The 23,960-nt window shown below is 43.8% G+C and overlaps 1 protein-coding gene across 1 annotated transcript in view; it reads right to left on the bottom strand.

Moving 5' to 3' along the window:
- Nucleotides 1–23,960, bottom strand: part of LOC138300801 (microsomal triglyceride transfer protein-like) — a 498,282-nt gene that overhangs the window by 164,261 nt on the left and 310,061 nt on the right. Inside the window, exon 12 of the mRNA XM_069240573.1 lies at nucleotides 22,757–22,969. Coding sequence (XP_069096674.1) covers nucleotides 22,757–22,969 — 213 coding nt within the window. The remainder of the gene's footprint in view (nucleotides 1–22,756; nucleotides 22,970–23,960) is intronic.

Below are 23,960 nucleotides of genomic sequence, written 5' to 3'. Positions count from 1 at the left end.
ATATTCGCAGAACCAGTAAGTCAGGGAAATAGGAGGTGAATGCAGGGTTAATATGTAGAACTTGAAGCTCTCACTCACTCGCTGGGCAGAGACAATGGCGACAAAGAACCTGAGAGTGAGAAGCAGCAAAGGCAAGCTGTGAAGCAGCTCAAAAAGGGTACACATTAAATATGTGAGATTGGGGAGGTGGCGGGGACACTAAGCCCTTGATGATCTAGCTATTTTCTGTGGCAAAGTACCTCCTGGCACATGGTTCCACTGTGCCCGGTTTGTTCTAATACTACATAATACTTGTCTGTCAGCACCTGTACTGGTATCCCCTTAATGGATAAAAGAAGACTATCAACTCCAGGCAGATGACCCAGAGCTTAAGGAGGTTGGTGTGGAACCGGGCCTCTGCCAGACACCTCTTATCACCACACCTCTAAGGTGGGTTCCCCATTGATGCATCAGTCACCACTGTCAGCCCTGGTTGGGGGTCCAATAACTACCTCTGCACTTCTTTTGCAGTTTCCTCAGAACGTGGTCGGCAAGGGTCCCTTTGATTATGGGCCCACTGAGGCTTCAGATCCAACTAAAATGCCTACATATGCCACCTAGCGTTTTTGAACAACACAATGCAGGAGGCAATCAGTCCCAGCAACCTCAGATTTGACCTCACTGAGATCAAGGACAGAAGCTAAAAGATCAGGATCATAGCCTGAATGCCCTGAACTCTCTTTTCCAGGCAAAAGGCACAAAACCGAACTGAGGTTAATATTGCTTCGACGAAGGGGAGTGCCAGAGAAGGAGATAGGTTTGACGTCTTAGGCACATTGACAGTGAACCTCAAAAATAACAGTGCAACATAACCTGGAGGTAGTTGACAACTGGGGCAAACTTGCCTTCAGCAGCCAGGCAGTAAGGCAGGTGAAGACTAGAACCCTCGCGCTCTAAAGGTGTGCTGCAACCACTGCCATCAGTTTCATGAACACCTGAGGTATGCTGGTGGGACTAAAGGGGAACACAGTGGGCTGAAAATGCTCTTGTCCTACCATGAACCTCAGGTAGCACAGATATACCTAAAGGATGGGTATATGAAAATTGGTGTCTTGCGTGTCTAACACCACTATTCCATATCTAGGGTCGAGGGCAAACAAGACCTTTGCCAATGTGAATATCTTGAATACTTCCTTCTGGAGGAAGGCATTGAAAGGGCACAGGTCTAAAATTCTACAAAGGCCGCCATCCTTCGGTGGCACTAGAAAGTAGCAAGAATGTCAACCACAACCTAATTCTGGTGCAGGCACCCTCTTGCCCCTTTGGCCAAAAGGGCTTGCACGTCCTATTGTAAAATGGACATACAGTGCTCCGTCAGTCGTTGTGGTGAAGGAGTAAGGTGCATGGGAAAGGTAAGGAAGGGCAAGGAGTACACCTTTTGGACTATCTGCAGGACCCAACTGTCTGATGTTATCATCTGCCAAACTGCAAGAATTGTGGTTCATGCCTTCAACTGGGTGACTGTGCTCGACTAAGAACAAACTAAAGGGATTTGGAAGGTGGGGCTGCGGGAGGTGGGACAGTGGACTGAGTGGCTTGTTGATTTGAGTATGGGGTGGGGGCCACCACTGCCACAAAACTGCTGGCCACCCTGCTGAGCCTGAATTGGCTGCCACTATGGGGAACCTCTGTGAAGTTGCTAAAGGAATGGAAGGCCTAATGCTGCTAGCGACAGCGGGTGAGATAGAGCTCAGGTAGCATGCTGAGGCCCTGGTTTCTCTGAACCGATCCAGAGTGATTTGCCTTGTCCCCAAACAGGCGGGTACCATCAATAGGCATGTGCATGAGGGACGATTAGATATCAACTGAAAAACCTATTAGTTGCTGCCAGGCATGGCGATGTATGGCAAGGTTGGTCTCAATGGCTTACCTGAAGGAACTAGTGGTGTCCAAGTCACAATGAATTATGAACTTGGCAGCATCACAACCATCCTGTATAGCTTGGGTTAGGACAGGTTGGAGATCTTCCTGGATACCTTGGAGGACTTGAGCCACCGAATCCTAAAGAGCGTGGGACTAGATACCCAGCAGGCAACTGGCATTCATGGACCTGAAAGCCAAGCTAGTGGAAGAAAATACCTTCTTTCCAAAGGTCTCCACTCATATAAACTCTCTAGTGGGGGAAGTAGTTGGAAATGTATTTGGGTTTGTCCAACTGGTAGATGCTAGCAGCACCAAGATTTCTGGTGAAGGATGTGGAGACAAAAATGTGGGGTCACCAAGGGCAGGGTGATTGGGTCTTGCAATTTGGAGATTGACCTGTAGGCTAGAGTAATGAAAGAATCTGCCAGTACCTTGTTGAAGAGGAGATGCTCAGTAGATGTTTGCCCCAGCTGGAGCACTTCCAACAAGAAATTGGTTTTGATCTCAAATGTTGGGAGCTGGAGGTCAAGGCTTTTGGTTGCCTTATGCATGACCATCGCATAGGAAGCACTCACCTCAGTGGCAGGACCTGGGGAGGGGAAGCATCCTGACTCAAGGGAAATGTCAAGACCACTGGCTTCTTGAAGGTCATTATCCCAAATGTCATCATGGTATGGCCGGTCTATCTTATCGTCAAATCATAATAATCGTTGTTTGAATCCGTACCAAATATGGAATGCAACAAATATGTTCTTCCTTGTGGAGTGGGAAGTCACACAGGGGAGGTGGCACTTCGACAGAAAGCAAGCATGGTCTCTGTCAAGGTTGTAGAGGCACCAAAATTTGGAGTGAGAGAACACAATGGGAACCTCATCCTCTGGTGTCAATGGAGTCGGTATTGGCATCAAGGCTGCAGGGGCTGGCGTGGACTGTGGCGCTGGAGGTGGAGTCTGTGAGGAGCCAAGGGTGACCCAGTGGTGGATTCAGAGGGTTCAACCGGTTCCAAGGAGGAGCCTGCCAATGGTATCCCAAACAAGGGGGTGTTGTCTCAGCTCTTTTGAGCCCATAGGCAAGGCAGAGCTAGTTGGTAAGAATGCAAAGAGCTGAAGCAGGCCTTGCGGATCTCTTCAATCTGCCTCAGTGTTGCACATTGCCCTGGAAACTCACGTTGCGCCAGTACAAGTTGCTGGATAGGCTCCGAGTTCAGCCGTCTCTGGGAGTGAGATCAAGAGGTATGAAAACAGCATGACGCTTTTTAAGGACAATGTAAATGGCAGGAAGGAGCCTAGTATCGCTTGGATTTTTTTTGCATTTTATACAATTTACGCGAAGACTTGGAGAGTGATGACAACGGACCTCAGGAATAATTCATGCAACTTTAGGACCAAGAATGGGACTCGGACTGACCCTTCGACTTGAACTGGTCTCGTTGCAGAATCTCCCAGTACTTGGCAACACAAGAGATTCCCTCTGGCGTGCTTTCAAGATTAGTAAAACAGGAGCCGCTTGGTAGACAAACTTGTGAGCGCATCAGTGTGCGCAGCATTTGTGAGGTAGCCATAACGTGGGTGGGCTCCGCTTTCAGACCTCATTGAAAAGTACTGTGTGTGACAACTGGGGTATAGCCAAAAAGGGGTGAGCTCCACTTTCAGTAAAGACTTGTTGCGCTTCAAAACACGTGTTCAGATACACAGTGAATCCCCATGAGCAATGAAGAGTGAAAGAACTCTTAGTGTTTTCGAGTGAATAACTCTTGCTAATAACATCAGTTGTTACGAAAAATAAATCATGAGAAGAGTGCGGACGATTATTAAAAGCTCTTTGCAAGTGCAAAAACGACACTACTGGATAGTATACCACTAAGTAAATTGTAAATGTATTCTGTGGTGCTTATACTCATGTTGCTTAACAGGGGATGTGAACAAAGACTCCTGTGATGTTAAATAGGATCTGAGCATGTTAAGTGATGTGTTTCCTGCCATAGATATTGCACAGTTCTGTTCAAGAGAAGAATCTAAAAGATACAGTATCATTTTATTTAGTTACAGGTTGGGTGTAGTGATAGTAGGGCAACATGGGCTGGGAAAGAGAAGTACAGTATTAGGTTGACAAACATAATCGTCTTTTCTTACTCTTCCAGTTCTCCCTCCGTTCTGTTTTCTTCCGGTCCTCCCCTTCCCTCACTTGATTACCTCCACTCTCTGCGCTGTATAAGCTTTCAGCAGTTGGGGATGTCAAGGGGTGGACATATCAAGCATCTCAGGAGTTCGTCCGGCTGACACAAGCCCAGGCACTACAGGCATGAGGATCTGTCACAGAAATTTAATTTGCAACAGTCCTTACAGAGATTCAAAGCTGTCGCGGTGGGAGGTGACACTTCCCTAGCACACAGTCAACAATTTTAAGGTAAAGTGCCTCAAAGAGACAAAAGGTAGCTCCTAATCTGCATCTGGTGGTGCAGAAAGAAAGGAATTGATTTCACTGTGTGGGAGTGGCACCTATTTAGGATCCAGACATTATTTCCACAGAACGGTGATGGTGCAGAGATGTACAGCCCCACCTATCGGTGCACAGAAATACTACTGAAAAAGTTCCCAGAATCAGTCTAACACCTGGGGTAAATTCAAAAGGTGAGGAATCTGCAGTTAGAAGTCTGTAGCAGAAATTCTGATGAACTCTCACAGAACCACCAGACACTGTTAAAACTCCTTACTTGCTACCCAGTAGTTTATTCTTTCACATCTGGCACTACAGTTAAGAATAGGACAGATTCATGAAGTCACAAAAAGATGTGTATTTAGAACCACAAACTATTTTTGAAAAACAATTTGCACATCTGCAAAGCTCACATCCCAATACCCAATGAATCACAAGGTTCCAAATCAAATCTGCTTTAACACAAAAGACTAAACATAAAACCATAGAGACCGTGGATCAAACACTTAACTATAATGTCCTCTACTGATTTTAAATAATTTCAAATTATATGTATCAACCTGGAACGATGCTGTCGAATTTATACAGCTAATCTGTCAGTGCATCCCCCCAAATAAATCGGGTTCTATGGAAGAATCAGAAACGGTTTCAAGATGCCCTGCTAGAGGTACACATACTCTGTCTTCTCTACTTATTGATACAGCTTCTAAATTAAATGTGGCACAGATAACACAACAATCCCTTTGACTTATTGGGAAGGATATTCCAACAAGCCATCATCTGCTCTAAAACATTAATCAAATATCACGTATCACTCTAGCACATATATGGACATTAGCTCTCTGCAGCTGATAACAATGTGCTGCCCCACTGGCAGGACTAATGTACTTGGAATGGAGCCATGGGCAGTTGAAAAAGTGCATACACAAATGTCAGGATTAAAAGCACTGTAAAAAAAAATATATACACATTTTGAACAAGGTCGTTCTGGGAGTATAGAAAAACCCCAGTGCCATGGAGCAAAGTACATACGCAAACTCTTCCCATTAGGGACTCCCATTGGCGAACATAGGACTGCACAAAATAAAACGTGTAAATGTCACATTTACAATGTAAACGCTGTATACAACCTTCTACACAAACATTACTTTTTATTACGTAGCAAATAAAAACATTCCCATTGCAGATATGTACATATTGTTGGTCAGGGTGAAACCAACTATAAGTGCCTATCACACAACAGAAATAGAAGAATGTAGATCACACAGGAGTATGTTTAGCTCCTTATATGCAAAACACAACAATATGTTAGGTCTGAAACCTAAGATGTAAAGGTGTATTCCTTTATTAGGGCTGTAGGAAGCTGGCTCTGTATATACAAAATGAGATATGGTGTGCACGGAGTCCAGGGGTTTCCCCTTAGAGGTTAATAGTGGCAAAAATAGATAATAATAATGCTGTATTCGTGGTAGTGTGGTCGAGCAGTTAGGGTTATCAGAGGGTAGTGTTAAGCATTTGTTGTACACACACAAGCAATAGAAGACACACACACCCAAAGACTTAACTCCGTAACAATAGGATTTTATACAGAATAATATGTTTTATTTCTAGAACCACAAGTTTCAGTTTGCAGGTAAGTACATAAAAAGAAAGGTACTTTGAATAGATATAATCAGGACTTTGAATGAAATCAACAATGTAGTTTTCTTTAAAATGGCAAAAAGCTATTTTAAAGGTGGAGAGTGCAATTTTTAACAGTTCCTGGGGGAAGAAAAGATTGCACAGTTTTACAAGTAAGTATTCAACTTACAGTTCCAACCTCCGGGTTTTAGGTAGTCTGTCGCTGGGTGTTCATGTTAACCCAAAACATCAGCAATACGGGGCCGGTCGGGTCCAGAGGTCAGAGGCAGCAAATTAATGTGGGCTCCTATGGAGACAAGGGGGTACTCGGAATCCGGTACCTGCGTCTCAGAGGGCAGACCGGGGGGGGTTCAAGAGACCACTGGAGGAGCCCCAAGTAGGCACCAAACACACAGCCTCAGCGGCACTAGGGAGGATGGGTGCAGAGTGCAAACAGGGCGTCAGGGTATCAATGCAACTCTATGCGGGGACCCTGGGGTCACTCTGAGGCTGCAGACGTGGTCCAGGGGGGCTTCTCGTGCAAACCACCAGCTGGACAGGGAAGAGGACCGCCGCTGGTCGATGTTGCACTGGAGGTAAGGTTCTCCAAGGCCTAGGGGCTGCCGGTGCAGTGGGTCCTTTAGGCGTTGGATATCTTCGTCTGGAGCTCGCGGTCAGGGGGGTCCTCTGGATTCCCTCTGCAGACGTCATTGTGGAGATTTGGAGGGGTCAACCCACGGTGGGTTCTTGCTCCCAATCTCCTGGGGACCCTTTCTTGCTTGGTGGACCACCTCGATATGGGCCGTGGGCGTCGGGTGCACAGGGGTCAGGACTCACGCTTCTGGAGTGAGGTGGGAGCCGTTGGTTGAAAGTTTCTTTTGGACAGAGCCGCTGTCCTCAGGAGTTCTTGGTCCGTTGGGGTGCAGAGCAGTCCTCTGCAGTTGTCAGAGGTCGCTGGGCCCACTGGATGCGTCGCTGTTCTTCTTGTAGGTTCTTTGAAGCAGGAGACAGACCAGTAGGGCTGGGGCCAAAGCAGTTGTCGTCTTCCTTCTTCTCTGCTGGGGTTCTTAGCTTAGCAGTCTTTCTTCTTCTTGTAGGTCGCCAGGAATCTGGTGACAGGTGTCAGAGGGCTACTGTCCTTGAGGATGGCTACACCCTCCTTGTGCCCACTCCCTTTGGGGAAGGGGCACATTCCTATCGGTCCCTGTCCTCCAAACCAAGATGAACTATGCTGCAGGGAGGGGGTCACCTCATTCTGGACACCTTAGGGGTGGTCCTGGCTGGGGTGGTCACTCCTCCCTGTTTTCCCTAATTTTTCCACCGGACTTGCTGCCAAAAGTGGGGCTTTGTCCAGGGGACAGGCATCTCCACTAGCTGGAGTGCCCTGGGGCACTGTAATCCGAGGCTTGAGCATTTGAGGCTCACCATCTGGTGTTACAGTTCCTGCAGCGGGAGGTGTGAAGCACCTCCACCCAGGACAGGCTTTGTTTCTGACCACAGAGTGCACAAAGGCACTCTTCCCCATGTGGTAAGAAAATCGTCTGAAAGTGGCAGGCTGGCACAGAGCGGTCAGTCCTACACTAGCAGTTGGGCTAACATACAGGGGGCATCTCTAAGATGCCCTCTGTGTGCATTTTTCAATACATCCCAACTAGCATGCTATCAAGTGATCAACATAAAACAATGTAGCTAGCCTTACCCACATCAGTCGGATGTAACGTCTCTATTCCATGTTTCCCTGGTGGGGAGCGCACATTGATGTTAAAACAGAGTGTGAATTAGTGGATATGTTTTGAGAAATATAAAAGAACTCAGGGCCTCATTCCGAGTTTGGCGGGCAGCAGAGGCCGCTCACTAAACTCGTTACGTCTGAAGGCCGCCACTCCGGTCTTCCGCCCGCTGGCCCTATTATGAGTTTTCCGCCCGCTGCCCCAGCAGGGAACTACCCACAACATTGACACCGGCTCGTAATCGAGCCAGCAGCAATGATGCGGTGCGTCAGGTATGACAGCACCCGTCGCGCTTTTTACTGCCTGTAATTCAGGCAGTGAAAAGCTCAATGGGGCTGTCCATGAGGGCCCATGCAGTGCCCAATCCAATTGCACAGGCAGTGCAGGGGTCACTATGGATCCCCTGGCACCCCGTCTCCGCCAGCCTTTGCACAAAAGCTGGCGGACATGGGAGTTGTAATCCCCAGGTCAGTGCTGCCCTGGCGGATTAAGACCGCCGGCACTACCAGGATGTCGACTGGCAAAAACGTGGCGCTGCCGGGTGTTAGACTGTGGTGCTTTCGTCACGGTCATAATGTGGCTGTTGGACTGCCACTTTGGCGGCGGTCTGACCACCACCGCGTTTCTGTCAGTCCTAGGCCCGCCAGACTCACAATCAGGGCCTCACTGTTGCATTCATAGACCCAATATCATATATGAGGCTACGTCTCAAGAAAAAAGATTTAAAAAAATAGACAAAAATGGCTAATAACTTAATCCTCATGCCAGGAGTGCACGGAAGTGAACTGTGCAATCTGATAAACGATGATCAGTAAATTAATTCAATAGTTTTAAATGGTGAAATAAACCAGGCCAAATGAGAGTAGAAGGCTGCTTTTATTAGGAAAGGTATGCAGAACTGTAACTTCATCAAAACATTTTACAATTTTAAATTTATCGCCTCACTCATGCAATAAACACAAACCTAACACCCTACTCTTAAACCTCCCCACCAACAATAAAATGCAGTAAACCATTCTTACAACATTCAATCTTCACAATCCCCTTTCTTTCATTCACTGCCTTTCCCCTGTGACTCAACCATGGCTCCCCTGTGTCACTCTGCCAGTGTTAAGGCTGTAATGTCCCCAACCCTTCCAGCCTGTCGAGAACTCCTCACTTCCTGCAACCTGTCCAAAGTGACAACATAGAGCCCCAGAACTGCAGACGCCCAAAAAGCTAAGGCAGAATAAATTAGAATATAAATTAGAATGTAAAGGGAGGGAGAGGGAAACAAATTAAACCACCTCTCACTGCAGAACCACAGCATAGGGATGACATGATTAGTCCTCAAACCCCTAACGTCTAAAGTAATCCTGCATGCAAAACTAACCAATAGCCTAACCTCTAAAGCCTGGTATTCACCACCCGCAGAAGACCAACAGGATGGACACTCTATGAATGCCACCACAAGGAGATCCCTTTGGGGCAGATGGTGAAACAAACCAGGCCAAGTGGGAGTAAAAGGCTGCTTTTATAAGGGCAGGTATGCAGTTCTGAAACTTCTTTAAAACACTTTACAATTTAAAATTCATTGCCTCACTAATGCAATAAACACAAACCTAACATCCTACCCTTAAACCTCCCCCTCCCAACAATAAAATGCACCAAACCATTCTTACAACTTTCAATCTTCACCATCCGCTTTCTTTCATCCACTGCCTTTCCCCCCTGACTCAACTATGGCTCCCCTGTGTCACTCTGTCAAAGTTTAGTCTGCAATGCCCCCACCCCTTCCACCCAGTTGTGAGCTCGTCACTTCCTGCCACCAGGAAAAAAAACATGCCAAGGTGTTTTTCCTTCCCCCCCACAAAATTTTCATTAGTTGTAATGATGAATATCTGTCGCCAAAACAGCTAGCACACCACAATGCATCAGGCTAGAAAAAGGAGGCTGTCACCATAACAGCCCAAACAATTGTTAGCACCATCTTTGTATGGCTAAGGGTAATGCTCATTTCTCCCTTATTTCGCGCAGATAAAGTTTATTGCCAATGAAGGAAAGGTGTACTCCATCCTACCTAAAAATTGGAATTCCTCTTTTTTAATGTCTGAATGTACTAGCCAACCAATACCTCTAGTTCTACAAAAGCGCTGCATTCCCTGGTTAACTTTGCTCCTCGCTCTTTCCCCTGCATTATGCTCCTCGCCAAACTCTCCTCGGGACCAGACCTGTAAATACTATCTTGGTCCCATACCAAGAGTACCCAATAATACCTAAATCTTTCTTCATCTATTTTATTAGGTCCAAACCTGATAGTTGCATAAGATCGTTTTCACCTAGATGTAACAGTAAGTCATCAGGGCACACTCTAACTGACAACAAATTAGATAAGCAAAATAAAAACTGACCCCATTTTATGTACCCCTCCCCCACTGATCAATCCTTATTTCATCACTGCAAAAAACCCAAGTTCTTCCCAAAAGGTCGATTCTCATTTTGCGTTGCTGTCCATTTGATAAATGATTATCCAACTACCCAGATAGATAGAAAAACCAATGCCAGTCATGCCACACAACCTGAAATGGGAAACAACAGTTAACCAGATTTACAAGCCAAGCATCCTCAATCTCCCTAATGTAACAAAGGCAACAATCAGATGACCCAGCACCCTAATTTTTTGACTTCGGAGATACAGAAACCCAATCTGGCAGCTTCACCAAAAATCAACGAAGACATGCACAACTTGAATAACAATTGCTCGAAAGGAGAAAAACATACGGAGGTAAGGCTCCTGATCCTACGCAGAAGCAATGTCATAAAGATAGGATTCAGTACAAAACAACCTCTCTGATATTTTTTCAGCCCATCCTTGTAATATTTTCCTACCCATTTCTACAGCTGAGGGCTATTATCCTCAGGAAAAACTTGCCATAAAAACGTAACCCAGTTAACTTACCAGCAATCGCAGTAGCTGAGATTTTCTTTTCAATATGACTCATAATAAAACATAACACATCATCCCTGCATGGCAAACAACCACAGGTGACTTTGAGCATTACGATTGGATAGTTGAACATATCAGTCGCTATCACGTTATTTTGGCTGAGAGCCCCCCCTTACTGGGGTGCCCACTAGGCATTGCAGCGCCAGCCTGGTGAGGAGCAATTCCCAATGATGATGCTAGCCATCCAATGTGATGCTTGAGGGTTCTAGCTCCTGAGATCACAGGTCTCCTGGTGTTATTGCTTTGCTTGGAACAGTGTACTTATATTTTAAAACAACCACCTTCAACCTGAATCCTACAAGATGCTCCCATCTTTTAAAATTCTTCCCAAGTTCTTCTGTAAGCAGTTCTAGTACTCACTGCCAGAGATTTTTCACCAGTTAAAGCATCCTTAATTCGCTAGTTCCCATACCTCTAGTGGCACTTACATTTTCTGTAAATCCGTTCTTGGTGACAAACCACGGAAACCGTGCCACTGTGAATGAGACAACAGATTGGACTGGCACATGCTTGGCTCTAAAAACATTACTGATCAACAAACACCCCAGAATGAATCTTTGGAGTAGCTTAAAAATACACCTGTCCTTAGCTTTCTGGCTGTTAATCAAATCCACAACCGTCCTTTTATCTACATTGAAAGTCACTGTTTTGTTCTTCCACTATTTTCCCCAAACTGCCAAAGCCAATACCAAAGGAAACATTTTAAAAAAATGCAATGCTCCTCTTCTCTTTGACCCATTTCAGTGCCCATTTTTCAGCACACCATTGTCCTTCTCAGAATAAACCAAAATCTCTGGACCCAGCTGCATCCGAAAAGATCTGACCCATCTAAGTGAAATCCAGATTCAAAGACCACATGGTAACTCCATTGAAACCTTTCAAAAACATTAACCAAACTTCAAAGTCACCCTGTATTGCTGCTGAAAGCCTAATCCTGTAGTGTGGTAATTTAGATCTGGTTATAGCAAAACCAAGCCATCTACAAAACGATCTACTTGCTCTTAAAACCTGACAAGCAAAATTAAGATGACCTAACAGTTGCTGGATCTGATGTAGTTAAAGTTTGTGTGCCAACAATGCTTCTTCAACTAATGTAACAATCTCTTTGACCTTCTCCTCTGGTAACCATCTTCACTGTGTCCAATTAAAATACCAGAAAACCAAGACGTACTTGGGCCCTCTGTTTTCTGAGGAGCCAACGGTATGTCTATCTCATTTTCCATGTTCTGAAATTGTTGTAGAGCCATCTTACAATCCTATGTGTCTCCTGTACCAACAAACACCAAGTGATACAAAAAAATGGTCGTCAGCTCATAACCTGTCCTGTACATAAAGCACCTCTGTAAAAATATACTGAATGCCGCAAACAAACTGGAAGATATGGCACAGCTCATGGGTAACACTTTATCAACATACAACTGATTTTTTAATTTAATGCATAATAAAGAAAAACCCATAGCATGCACTGGGAGCAGGTGAAAAGCTGCTTTGATATTGCATTTTGCTGACTGTGCTCTAGGGCCCACAGCTCTAACTAAGGCTATATCGACATCCACTAAGGTAAATTGCACTGCATCCTCCTCCTTTGCTATATAATTATTAACTAACAAAGCTTGGGCCATGATAGGGGAATCATGCGAAATTCACCCTAGGTACTACTCAGATGGGAGAGATCATTAAATCCGATATGGGCCAGTATGGGAAAGGACCTGCCATTCTTCCTTCTGCAACTTCTTTGTTTAATTTCTGTCTAACAATTTGCTGTTCTTTAGCTGATTTTAGATTCTCTGCAAATCTGCATTCCCTATGACCCTGATATCCAAGTCTGAAGCCTTCTTTGAAATCCCATTCTGTAGCTTCCTTGCTTTTAGGATAAAAATTCAACCAATAAATCATATTCAACATTAATTGTCATAAAAGCTTTGTGTCCAGGTTGAAAGGATCCCCCCTGCCTCTGCCTTGCCCACTGGCCCAAATTTGTCTGTTCACTGAAGTAGTGGAGTACTGCATGTTTTCCCCCACATTTTTAACATTTTTGGTTATACTTACAAGGGCTTCTCTGGCAGTAACCTCTGCTGAAACTCCAGCATGCTCCTGAATTGAGAGTTTGGCCTCTACCCACTGCTCCCATCCCCACCAAGGTGCGTTTCCAAAGAAAGGGCTGATGTGGAATTGCAAGGCCACTTGCTGTATGTATTGTTGGAGAGAGTCTTTGTGGGTACATCCATTGGACCCATAATTCACTGTCTGCTTCACCTGAAGGTTTTTCAGGGATAAGCACCATATGGGTCCTAAACACCCTGTCATGGTGTAACCATGCAAAAACCCCAAATTCCATGTGAGCCTTATGGATGGTGTTTGTATATTTAAACAAGGACACTGTCCTCACTGAAAATTTCTCATTTATATACACTGGCAAATATTAAAAATGCCAACGCCCATGTGTCTATTATTGTATGCACTCTAGGTATTTTTGCTAAAGCCTCTTCTCTGGAGCCCTCCTTAGATTGTATTTCTCTATGTAATAGTTTGTACCCATCAACAAATTCAACATTCCAAATTTTCTCTTTTGTTGTAATACTTAGAAGAGCCCCCAAAGGCATCGAAAGCCACATATAAGGTAGCCTTTTTAAGCCTACTGATTTACTGTTTTACCCATCTTCTTTGGATTGCTCTTCTTGTTTATCCACGACTTCACCGTTTCATCAGTTTTACCTTTTAAATTAGTATCTTCTCCTGCTGCTACCTCTTTATTTTTTTCACCTGTTTTTTCAGTTTATTCAGCATTCTCACGGTATCCTTGCATTAGGATTTATGTCATGCTCTTGTATCATACCTCCCCCCTCGAGCTACCCCACCATTACATCTCACCTTTTATTAGTCTGTTTGCCACATCTGGGGAAGTTCCCCTTTTCCTGCTTTTTTCTTGTGGTCTCTTAATACCCTGTTTTATTTCTTGCAACCCCGATTGCAAATCCCCTGCCTGCAAAATATGGCTTTTGGATCCCATCACCCCTTTTTTAGTCCCTCCACTTTTTGACTTCTTCTTGTTCTTGCGAACTTGGTATTTGCCCTTCTTCCAAATCATCATCCTCTTCATCATAATCCAACTCACACTCCATATGCCCCTCAACAGGTGCAGAACTCACACCTGGACATTTCCCATCACCCAAAATCCCATCAACATACTTCCAATCTGCTTTTTTGGAGCTGGTACTCAGCGCTGATGTTGTCTTCTTCTCCCACGTTCCCAGGATGGTTGCTGGACTTGATTGCCTCTGGCTGTGTTATGCAGTATTCTCTGGGTCAATTCAGCCGCACTATGCACCCATACCCATTTACCAGAACACAATGTCACTTGGGGCTCAGTCAGTCCCTTATAAAATTAATTGCTGGACATTGATTTCCTTTGATTGAAACACCATTAGTCTTATTATTAGCAAAACCTTTCACTTTTTTAATTTCATTGTCTTCTATGCTGTCTGTGATTTTTTGTTCTACAGTTGTTCTCATTTTTTGATGTGTGTAAATACTAAATTGCCCTTCAGAAGACCAGACTATTGCTAGAAGTGTGCGTTAGGTAGAAACTGAAGCTGATGTCTTACAAATTGCCTGTTTCAACATGTTTCTAAAAATAGGCATATTTTTAAAACGAGTGCTCACGCTGAACGGTGTGCGCTAGTAATCTGCTGCCACCTGCTGGTTGGAAACCTCTATCGCACAACTAGCGGGTGGTGTAGACACGGTGCACAGAGCGATGTCATCAATTTGCTTTTTCAACTCCCATGGGGCTCGCCTTTCACTCGTCGGGCGTTCTCCTGATGTGTACCCATGCGGCCCCTGCCTCTCTCTGAAATAGAAACTGACTCTTCAGCAGGTAATAGCTGTATCTCCTCGGTTTCCCAACCCCAAATGGCATTCTTTACCTTGGCAACGAGCACTTGTTATCTTAACTTCCTGTTGTGCCGACGAGCATGCTAAAATAGCTGCCGCAACACCACTCGCCGCGAGGCACTTCGGCCTCTCCATTTCCAGACAATACACCAGGTTGAACTAAATCTTCCCTGCCCGCTTCACATAATACTCCGATCGCCGCTCTAACAGCGTCCGATTTATCCACCATTCTGCACCCACTGCAAATAGGCCTAGGTCAGTTCTACAGGGAAACAAATTAAACCACCCCTGCATGAACACAGCCTTGGAATGCCTTGATTAGCCATCAGATCCTTAACCTGCTAACCTAACCCCGTCCGCGTGCAAAACTAACCAATAGTCTACTTCCTAAAGCCTGGACTTCACCACTTGCCGGAAGACACCCAAGGATGGACATCCTGTGGAAGCCACCATATATGTTCAGGCAAAGTATTTTCACATGCACTTTAAGCAGTATCTACCTACACTATCTATGAGATAGCAGACTCAAAAAGGGGAAGGGGAGAAGACAGGGAAAAAACAAAGTCTTAAGGGAGTAATCAAGTATATGAACACTTAACGAAGAAGTGTTTATACTGAAACTGTCAGTGCTACAGAGAAATCCACTTCTAATTTGTGCTTTACTCCTAGTATGTGGATGTACATTTTCTTTAATTTCTAGGCGGATAGCAAGTTGTCCCCATCTAATTAGCTTTTCTAGGGTAATGTCGTCTATGGACTGGCATCATTCAGACCCTTATTGAGCCTCTATAACCTGAACACTCAACACTGTTCCTCGACAAACAAGAACTGTGATTAATTTTGGACACTTGTCGATATTGTTGGTTTGTCAAGTTCAGTCCAATGGAGGTCATTAACTGTGTGTCTTTTCTCCAAAAAATGTTTGTTCAGCTTAGTCGAGGTCTGTCTGCATCTAATAGTGCTACAATGTTCTGTGATGAATACCCTGATCTTAAGGATAGTCATCCCCTCACACCGGAGACTATGGACAGTTGATCAGCTAAATAAGTTTAACTGTTGCAGTTTGTGTGTTTTCAAAGTTCCCACGGGGTGCAATGTTCTACGTCTAGGTGTGTGCAATGTTTAGTGTATGCACAGCCCTCACAAGACTCACATGGGAAATTACCCTTAGCAGAGGGTAGATCCCACAGTGTCTCTTGTCCAGAGGTTAAAAAGAGAAGTAGGGGCCTTGTATGTCGCAGCTGGTGTTTGAGGCTGTGGCTTCGTTAGAAGGCAAAAAGAGGTTGTTGAAAGGTATGGTTCCCTTTATTCAAAATGACCAACTTTTTCCAAACCACTGATATTATGGTGGTAGAAAAGCTACTAAAGTTATTGACACAAACTATTCTGTCTGCTGACGAACCTTTATGCCTTGTGTCTAGCAGGGCAGCACGATTGTTGCTTCTTGCTCGCTTAGCTGCAGTGTCACTAGATGTACAGGGTATTGCCTCTGTATTAGCTGTGAAGCTAAATCTTGAGCAAATTCCTTGAACCTAGAAACTTGAGAACAATTCTGCCTTATATGGGGAAACTGCCCCACGGCCAAGTTGTCCCTTAAAGATTTAGGAAGATAACTCCTATAACATAGTAAGGAGTTGTGAGCCATAGGCTTCTTTCATAGCTCAGTCTCAAGGGTACCCTCAAAGGAGTAAGTTGATAAATCAAGAAAGGGTAAGCTCTCCTTACTCTATTCACATGTAAAAGTCAAAAATGTATTCCTGGAGTTCAACCATTTATGGAATCGCACAATAGTTTCTGCGTCTACTCTCCAAATAACCAAAATGTTATTGATATAACGCTACTAAAGTTTGATACAGGAGCGAAAAGGATTCTCCTCTGAGAAAAAGTGATTTGTTTTAAAATTGTGTACATAGAGGTTTGTCAGACTGGGGGCTAAAGTATTACCCATCAATGACCCAGAGATCTGTAAATAAATATATCCCTCAAATTGGAAACAATTCTCCTTCATTGCCAGTGTTGTACATCGCATAATAAAGGGTATTGGTGTGATGTAGTCATTGGAAGATCCAAATTGCAAAGACTGTATCGTCTCCAATGCTTCATCCTGCGGTATGTAGGTATATAAAGATTCCACATAAAAGGAGATCAGATATTCTGTGGTATCAAGGGGTGGGAAGGTAAACCATCCAGAAATCCCAAAACTTCTATAGTGCCTTGTAGATATGAGGTCAATGCCAGAAACCAAGGGTTTCAGGAAAATATCCACACATTTTGACAAAGGTTCAAGCAAGGAACCTATGCCTGTAATAATGGGTCTGCTTGGAGGGGGATGCTGAGGCTTGTGGATCTTCAGTAATACACAGAAGTAGGGGATGGTTGGGTTGTTGGAAATCAACAAATCAGATTGATTACCAGTGATTCAGCTTGAATCACTGGCTTCTTCTACCATCATCTTAATAGCAGATTGGAGTCACTTAGAGGCATCACATTTGAGTAATTGATAGTAACAGACATCTCCCAATTTTCTAAGGCACTCAGCCCTATACATCGAGGTATCTAGGATCATTGTGGCTCCACATTTGTCAGCAGGTTCGATGGTAATAGGGGGATCAGTACCTAAGTGTATCATGACGTCGTTCTCCTGTTTGGACAGGTTAAAGAAAGGTTTCATGAGACATAACTTATAGCTCTCAAAATCCCATGGCATGTAGCAATATCTAGTGGAACAAATGCACCACGTCTTCACTGCCAACATTATACAGTGGTTATCGTTTTGCCCATGATTTGAGCCAGACAGTTGTGCATCTGGCCATGTATAACTGTGTGTCAGTTCCAGCTGCAAAACATATGTACGAACCATTTTCTAATACACGTAAGCACATACAACACTGATTATGACAATGGTCTTGCTAAGCTTACATGCAACTGCAGAGCTTCACTAACAATTCAAACATATCTGTGATTGCACAAGTATCCCATGACAGTTTGTATGTTGATACACATGTCTTGCAGCTAGCAACATGAAAGTGTTGATGTTAGTGTTTGGATATAATTGCTTAACTGTATGCAACCGGGTTGTAATATATACATTGTTCTTTCCTGTTTCAAGCTGAATGATGCATGGAAGCAAGTCTGAGAGACTAATCCTGCAAATGTGTGTGCCATGAAAACCAATACATTCTAACAATGTCAATAAACAGGTGAATTGCATGGTACACGAACAAACACATTTACCATTTTCTCACCCAATAAACAGGAGGTAGTCAAACTGAACTTCCTTAGCTGGCACAGCCAGAAATAAGAAGGAAGAGGCTAGAGTATGTTATGGAATTCTAGGCTCTCATCACAGATTGGCCTAATTCTGATTAAGATGACAGGTCATATAAACTGTTGAGGGGTCCTGAAAGTGTCAGAACCACACACAAATAAATTTCTCCGGCAGAATGTGCACTGTAAATGGGTCTATTTAGCAAAATACCCACAGCTACAGAAATAGGTGTGGCTGCTTTGAGGAGATGGAGCCAGAACACACTGCATAAGGGGAATCGATGTGAATAATAATGTCAGAACACTGAGTAGGTTAAAAGAGAGATAGGAAAGGGCAGTTTGAAGGACTTCAACAGTACAAACTCAGCAGTACCACTTCACTCCAGAGGAGACAAAGACAGGACTATGGAAACACTGTGTTTGATTGTCTTCTAGAACAGGATGAATTGCTGAATGTTGGACCAGGCCCTGTCTGCAGGGCCATCCCCAAACGTTTTGCCTTCTCCCACTTCTTTTTGCTGAATTTGTTTCTGATGGCTTTAGGATTCCGAGCACTTTACCAAAGTAAATTCAAAGCTTCTAGTGGGCCTCCAACATTGATTGTGCCACCCACTGCAGTAGCCCTTTAAACATGTCTCAGTCCTGCCACGTGCAGTTTCCATTTCGACCTGGTAAGTGCATCCAACAGCCAGACCCAAACCTTTCTTTTTATTACATGTAAGTGTCACCCTTAAGGTAGGCCTTAGCTAACCCCAGGGGCAGGGTGCAGTGTATTTAAAAGGTTGGACATGTACTTTTAAACTTTTAAGTTTAACATGTCCTAGTAGTGATTAGTTAAATTAGTTTTTCACAACTGAAAGGCATATTTACATTGGGATTACATTGAAACAGTCTTTAAATGTTGTTTCCAATTGGGAAAAGAGAAATTTGGAGTTTGGGGTCTCTGGACTCACAATTTCAAAATCACAACTTATGCTGAAGTGGGATTTTAAATTGTAAGTCTGAAAATCCCACTTTTAGAAAGCTGGCATTTTCCTACTTTAACCATTCTGTGCCTCTATCTTTCTCTGAATACACGTCTGGCGTGGGTGACAGCAGAGCTTTGTGCATTCCCTATAGACAGTCACAAAGAAAAGGAGCCGGGTGTAATATTTATATCCTCATGGCCCATCACCAGGTTGATGGGCCTTGCTGCGCTAAAATGGGAGAGAGGAGCTGACACACCTAAATAGGGTTGTGCCTGCACACAAAGAGCTGCATAACCCCCTGTAGAATGTCTGAAACCAGGGAACGCAGCTCAGGGACCTTGTACACTTCAAAGGTTTCTCTTTGAAGTCTCCCCCAGTTCAAAGGTTCAACTGGGTATAAGTACTGGACCCCAAACCCCTGCCAAATTAGTACACTTCTAGATCTGAAGGACCTTCTGCCAGGAAGAAGGACTGATGTGCTGCCAATAAGGACTGCCACTATGCTCAACTGCATTGCTATGCTGGCCTTCTGCCTTTTGTATGGGAGTAAGAAGGACCAGACTTTGCTCTCTAACTCCTCTGCAGAAACAAGTGACTCCAAGGGCTTGCTGGCTTGCCTCCTGCTCTGGAAGTCTCAAGGCCATCACAGACTTTTCTTCAACTCTGCTTCAGCTGCTGGACTCTGTCACTGTGAGTCCTACCCTGCCAAGAGGTGTCAATCTAGTCCTAAGCCTTGAGAAAGGACTCTGCAGCTGTTTCTCTTCAAAAACCAATGCATCAAGGCTGTTGCGCCGCTCAGAACCGCCGCAGTGCCCTTTGACGATGAGGCAGTGATGATTCGCCGATGACGTGGGACCCAACTGTGAGGTTTGACGACGATGCAGCAATGATCAGATGGCATCGATGCACGGCCCGACAACAACACATCACCTGTATCTAAAGGGGTTTGTGGCAGACGCGGTACCCGGCTGCAAGGCTTGGCGATGACACGTCTACCCGATTGTGAGGCTCAGCGACAACATACCTATCCGACTGCGAGTCTCTGCAACAATGCATCCACCTGACTGTGTGGATTGGAAGCGACGCATTGAGTTTTCGACAGTGAAGCTTTGTCCATCTGAGGTACTGTTTCAGCAGGTCCTGGTGGGTCCCCTAGCCAGCCTAACACTCCGTCACGGTCGAAACTGACTTTGGATTTGCCCCGGTCTAACACAACCTCAAGTAACCTTTCAGCGCTGTTGACTTCCATGCACTACATTGCAGTTTATTCTTTAAAAATTCATATCATTTTTGTTGTGCTTTTCACTGTGTTACTGTAATTTGAGTGTTGCACAAATACTTTAGGAGGCTACTACTGATGTAGTTGGAAATGTAACTATTACAGGAAGATGGAGATGGTCCACTTTTGCAGAAGCATTCTAAAAGATAGCATTGAAAGCTACTGAGACAACCATCCCAAATGAACGTGGTTGTAGCACACAGATCGCCACTTCATGCTAGAGGACATGCCTTTGAACATCGAGACATTAGAGTAGGTGACATACCTGTTTATTTGTAACAAACACGTCGTCCAACACACGTTGATGAAAATCCCAATGCAGGTGTCCATGTATGTAGTGCATAGCTTTGTTTAAGGCACACAACGTGAATTGAGTATGTGCAGCACAGGTCTGGAGCGATGCACCTGATCGAGGTGTGAATTATTTCATGTTGAAATCTGTGTTTCCCTTTTACTGGTACTTGAAAATACGATAGTGGGATTTAGGTCCAACAAACACTGCCACTGTCACTGTGGCTAGTCAGCAGGTTAATCTGAAATGTTGGACTATGCCTAAACAAGTTGCAGTATTATGTATTCATGACACTGGCTCCTTCCCCTTACATTTGGTGTGAAAACCAGAATATCAGCTAATCACTGCAATTCGCCTCTCAATCACAACTACGGTGTTGTAATCCACAAGTTGACATAATACGTACTCAATTTACCCCTTCAATCACAAAGTGTACAGGCACGTCGTAAGTATGTTTCTTAATGTTGGCTGTGTGCCGGATTCATAGCATACCCTGCATCATCGTTGTCCAATGATGGTCACATGATAAATATTTAATAATTACTTTTCGGTTTTAATGAAAGAATGTTTTCACCATACGGTTTCTAACATAGTGGGTCCCGTGGAGAACCTGAATCAGTTGGCGTGCCCAGACGCTGTGGATGCCACTCAGGAGCAGTTCCAAAATGTAGCCTCTTCTACAAAGCAATGTTCTGCTATACCCAACTAGCCACAGTTATAGTACAATCACATTCGGTGGAACATTTCAAGCTAAAATGATACACTCATTGATACCTCATCTGTCAATATGTGAAGAGTTATAATAATGCCTGGACGATCTACTCGTTGGACAAAAGAAAGCAATTTTGGTTGCACATAATATGTACAATCACCTGTGGGACACTAATTAACAACATCATGATATGCAGAGTTTACTTTGATTGCTTCACTCATTGAAAATGTTATACACAACTGAGTAACTGCATGCTTCATGAGTGATTAGTGATTGGTAAGGATGTATTGATAATTATATTGAATGTTAAAAACAAAGAGGCATGCAGGATGAGAAGCTAACCGAGTATTCTCTTGTCATGATTCACACTAAGAGCCACAGGTATCCATAATTATCATTCTGCAATTGAGGTACATCTGCAAATTTCCTGAAGATAAAACCAGGAACATTTGCCACATTCATTATAACACCACTAGAGGTACACATGACCTGTAGTTCGAGGAAATCCCAGTGTTGTGGATGTAATAAAGGTACTCTGTTGCCTGACAGGGCTGCAATGCAACTCATGTTTAATCAAGGGCACCTAGCAAATGAGGAAAGTATGCCTTAGAAAGAAAACCTAGAGTAGCATGTCACGAATGATGTTTGTAGCATTTTGATGTAGATGCAAATGTATGCAGCTGCACAATTACTGGTGCACCTATAATCCGGTGTGTACACTGTGATTTGCTAGGCTGAGAAATGCCGGGCAATGGTGCTACTGTGAAGATAAAAACGTCCAATGGCAAAAATCAAGTGAATCATGAACCTATAAAAAAATATTGATCAAAAGGTTGCAGATGCTAAATCTTGTTCCCACCCTCTTACTATCATATTTATCATCTCTGTAGCAAAGGGGTAGTGGCCAGCTACCTTCTCCAGTGACATGGCGTATTAGGACACTGCTCCTAAACGCCTGACTTACTGCTTTCTCCTCCTTCTCCTCAAACATCCACCATCATTTTCCTTATTCAGCCAAGGGATGAGCATTCACACGCCCAAATCAAATGCCTTATGGTAACGGTTGTTGCATCCTGAATTGCAGATCTGAGACAGCTACCAGGACCCAGCTGCATGACTCTTTCGCCCTGCCTATATGGCGCTAATTAATTGTGACATGACTTGTTTATATGTACATAGTTCACCGATATATCTTCGTAAGTCAATACGGAGATTAGGAGCCGATACGTGCATGTCACACAACATAAGATGCACAATGGCACGTGTTTCCTCAAATACACAATGGCATATGATTCCTCAAATACACAAGAACAAGAATCGGTGGTTTTACATAGCAACATACTGGTGACTTTCATCTAATCTTCACCAATATCCTAGTACCTGATAAATGTAACCTCATGTGATAAATAACACACATACATTTCAGTACACTTTTCATCATTTATTAAACATATAAATCGGCCAAATGTATTAATTTGTGAAATCCATCAAGAACACCTACCACTCTTAGCTTTGTCAAAGATCTGAATGCAATATACTGCATTTTATGCTATCTAAACAGATTTTTTGACTCTCCTTAAAGAAAAAAGATATGCATGGTCCACCTACATTGTTTTGATAAAAGATCTATTATTCAGAAGGAAAGAATTTTAGTTCCGATCTCAACCTACCTCATCTGTGATGTACTCCCTGGGAAAGCTTTGCAATGCAGTAAGGGCAGTTACTGACACAGATCCAGTATCTTCCTCTGCATATTCGAGGAGAAGGGGGATTGTCTCAGGGAGCTGAGCATTCTTCAGTGATAGCAAGTAGATGATCTCCTCCTCTTCTTCTTCAGATGCCCTCAGACCCTCCACTAGTGTTGCCTTGGCGAATTCCACTTCCTGTATAAGGGAGCAATTACGCATGAAAAACCATTAAACACGATGTGCATCAATGAATCGCAACAAACAGAGAAGTTTAAAGAGCTAGTGTTATTTCTCTTCAATCTTTGGAAACACGGCAGATGTGTACTCCCTAGTGATTTAGGGATATGCCTCAGAAACAGGCAGAGTGCCTCCTCAATTCAGTCTAGTATCTGCCCAACTTGGGGGATTTGGACATATGGCAGGAGAAGTGTATAAAAACATAACATTCAATATTTTTGAAAAAGGAGTGCGTTTAGTATTCAATTTCGGATTTTCACACATGACATGAGATCCTGACTTCCCGTTTCGTTGATCCCCCTCGACTAAAAGTTTCAAATCAAATGTGAAATGGAGGACTGGATGGCTTAATAGGCTATATTTGGTGTTACTGAGATATATGCCTCCACACCACAGGTCAAACCCCACCTCTGTTTAAAGGAACAAAAGTAATTGCCACGGTGGGCTGTTTGTGACAAAAGGACAGCAACTTCGCACACGTAGAATTATCATATTATGGCATTAGCAACTGTTTTAGATTTGAGAGCTAACTAAACTACATTCATATGAACAGCATAATGGGTAGTGAGAGAATATCACATTCTAATATTAACAAATGACATCTTGGAGGATCCTAAATCTCACACAGAAAAGGTAGAAATAAAGTGGGTTGCTAGTGCCCACCAACTTGGTGCACTTGAAAAGACGGAATTAGAATCCAAGTGTTCTGGTTTCACAACTAACAATGTAGCCATTAGTGCCCATATAGAGGGTGAACAACAGGTACTATTATGCAAGATAGGAGATCATAGTAATGGACTCTAAGTGTGCAAGGGAACTTTTATATGTGTAGACTGTGTGTGTGTGGTGTGCCTGTTCCCAATCCAATGGCATTTATGTTCTAAACAGGAATGGACGGTGGATATTGAAACTAATGATTTCATTTAACATGCTGAGCTGTAGATAAGAG

The sequence above is a fragment of the Pleurodeles waltl genome, chromosome 6, assembly GCF_031143425.1.
Source record: "Pleurodeles waltl isolate 20211129_DDA chromosome 6, aPleWal1.hap1.20221129, whole genome shotgun sequence".
Taxonomy (NCBI): domain Eukaryota; kingdom Metazoa; phylum Chordata; class Amphibia; order Caudata; family Salamandridae; genus Pleurodeles; species Pleurodeles waltl.
The sequence above is the reverse complement of the archived record's forward strand: the minus strand, read 5'-3'. Positions and strand labels throughout refer to the sequence as shown.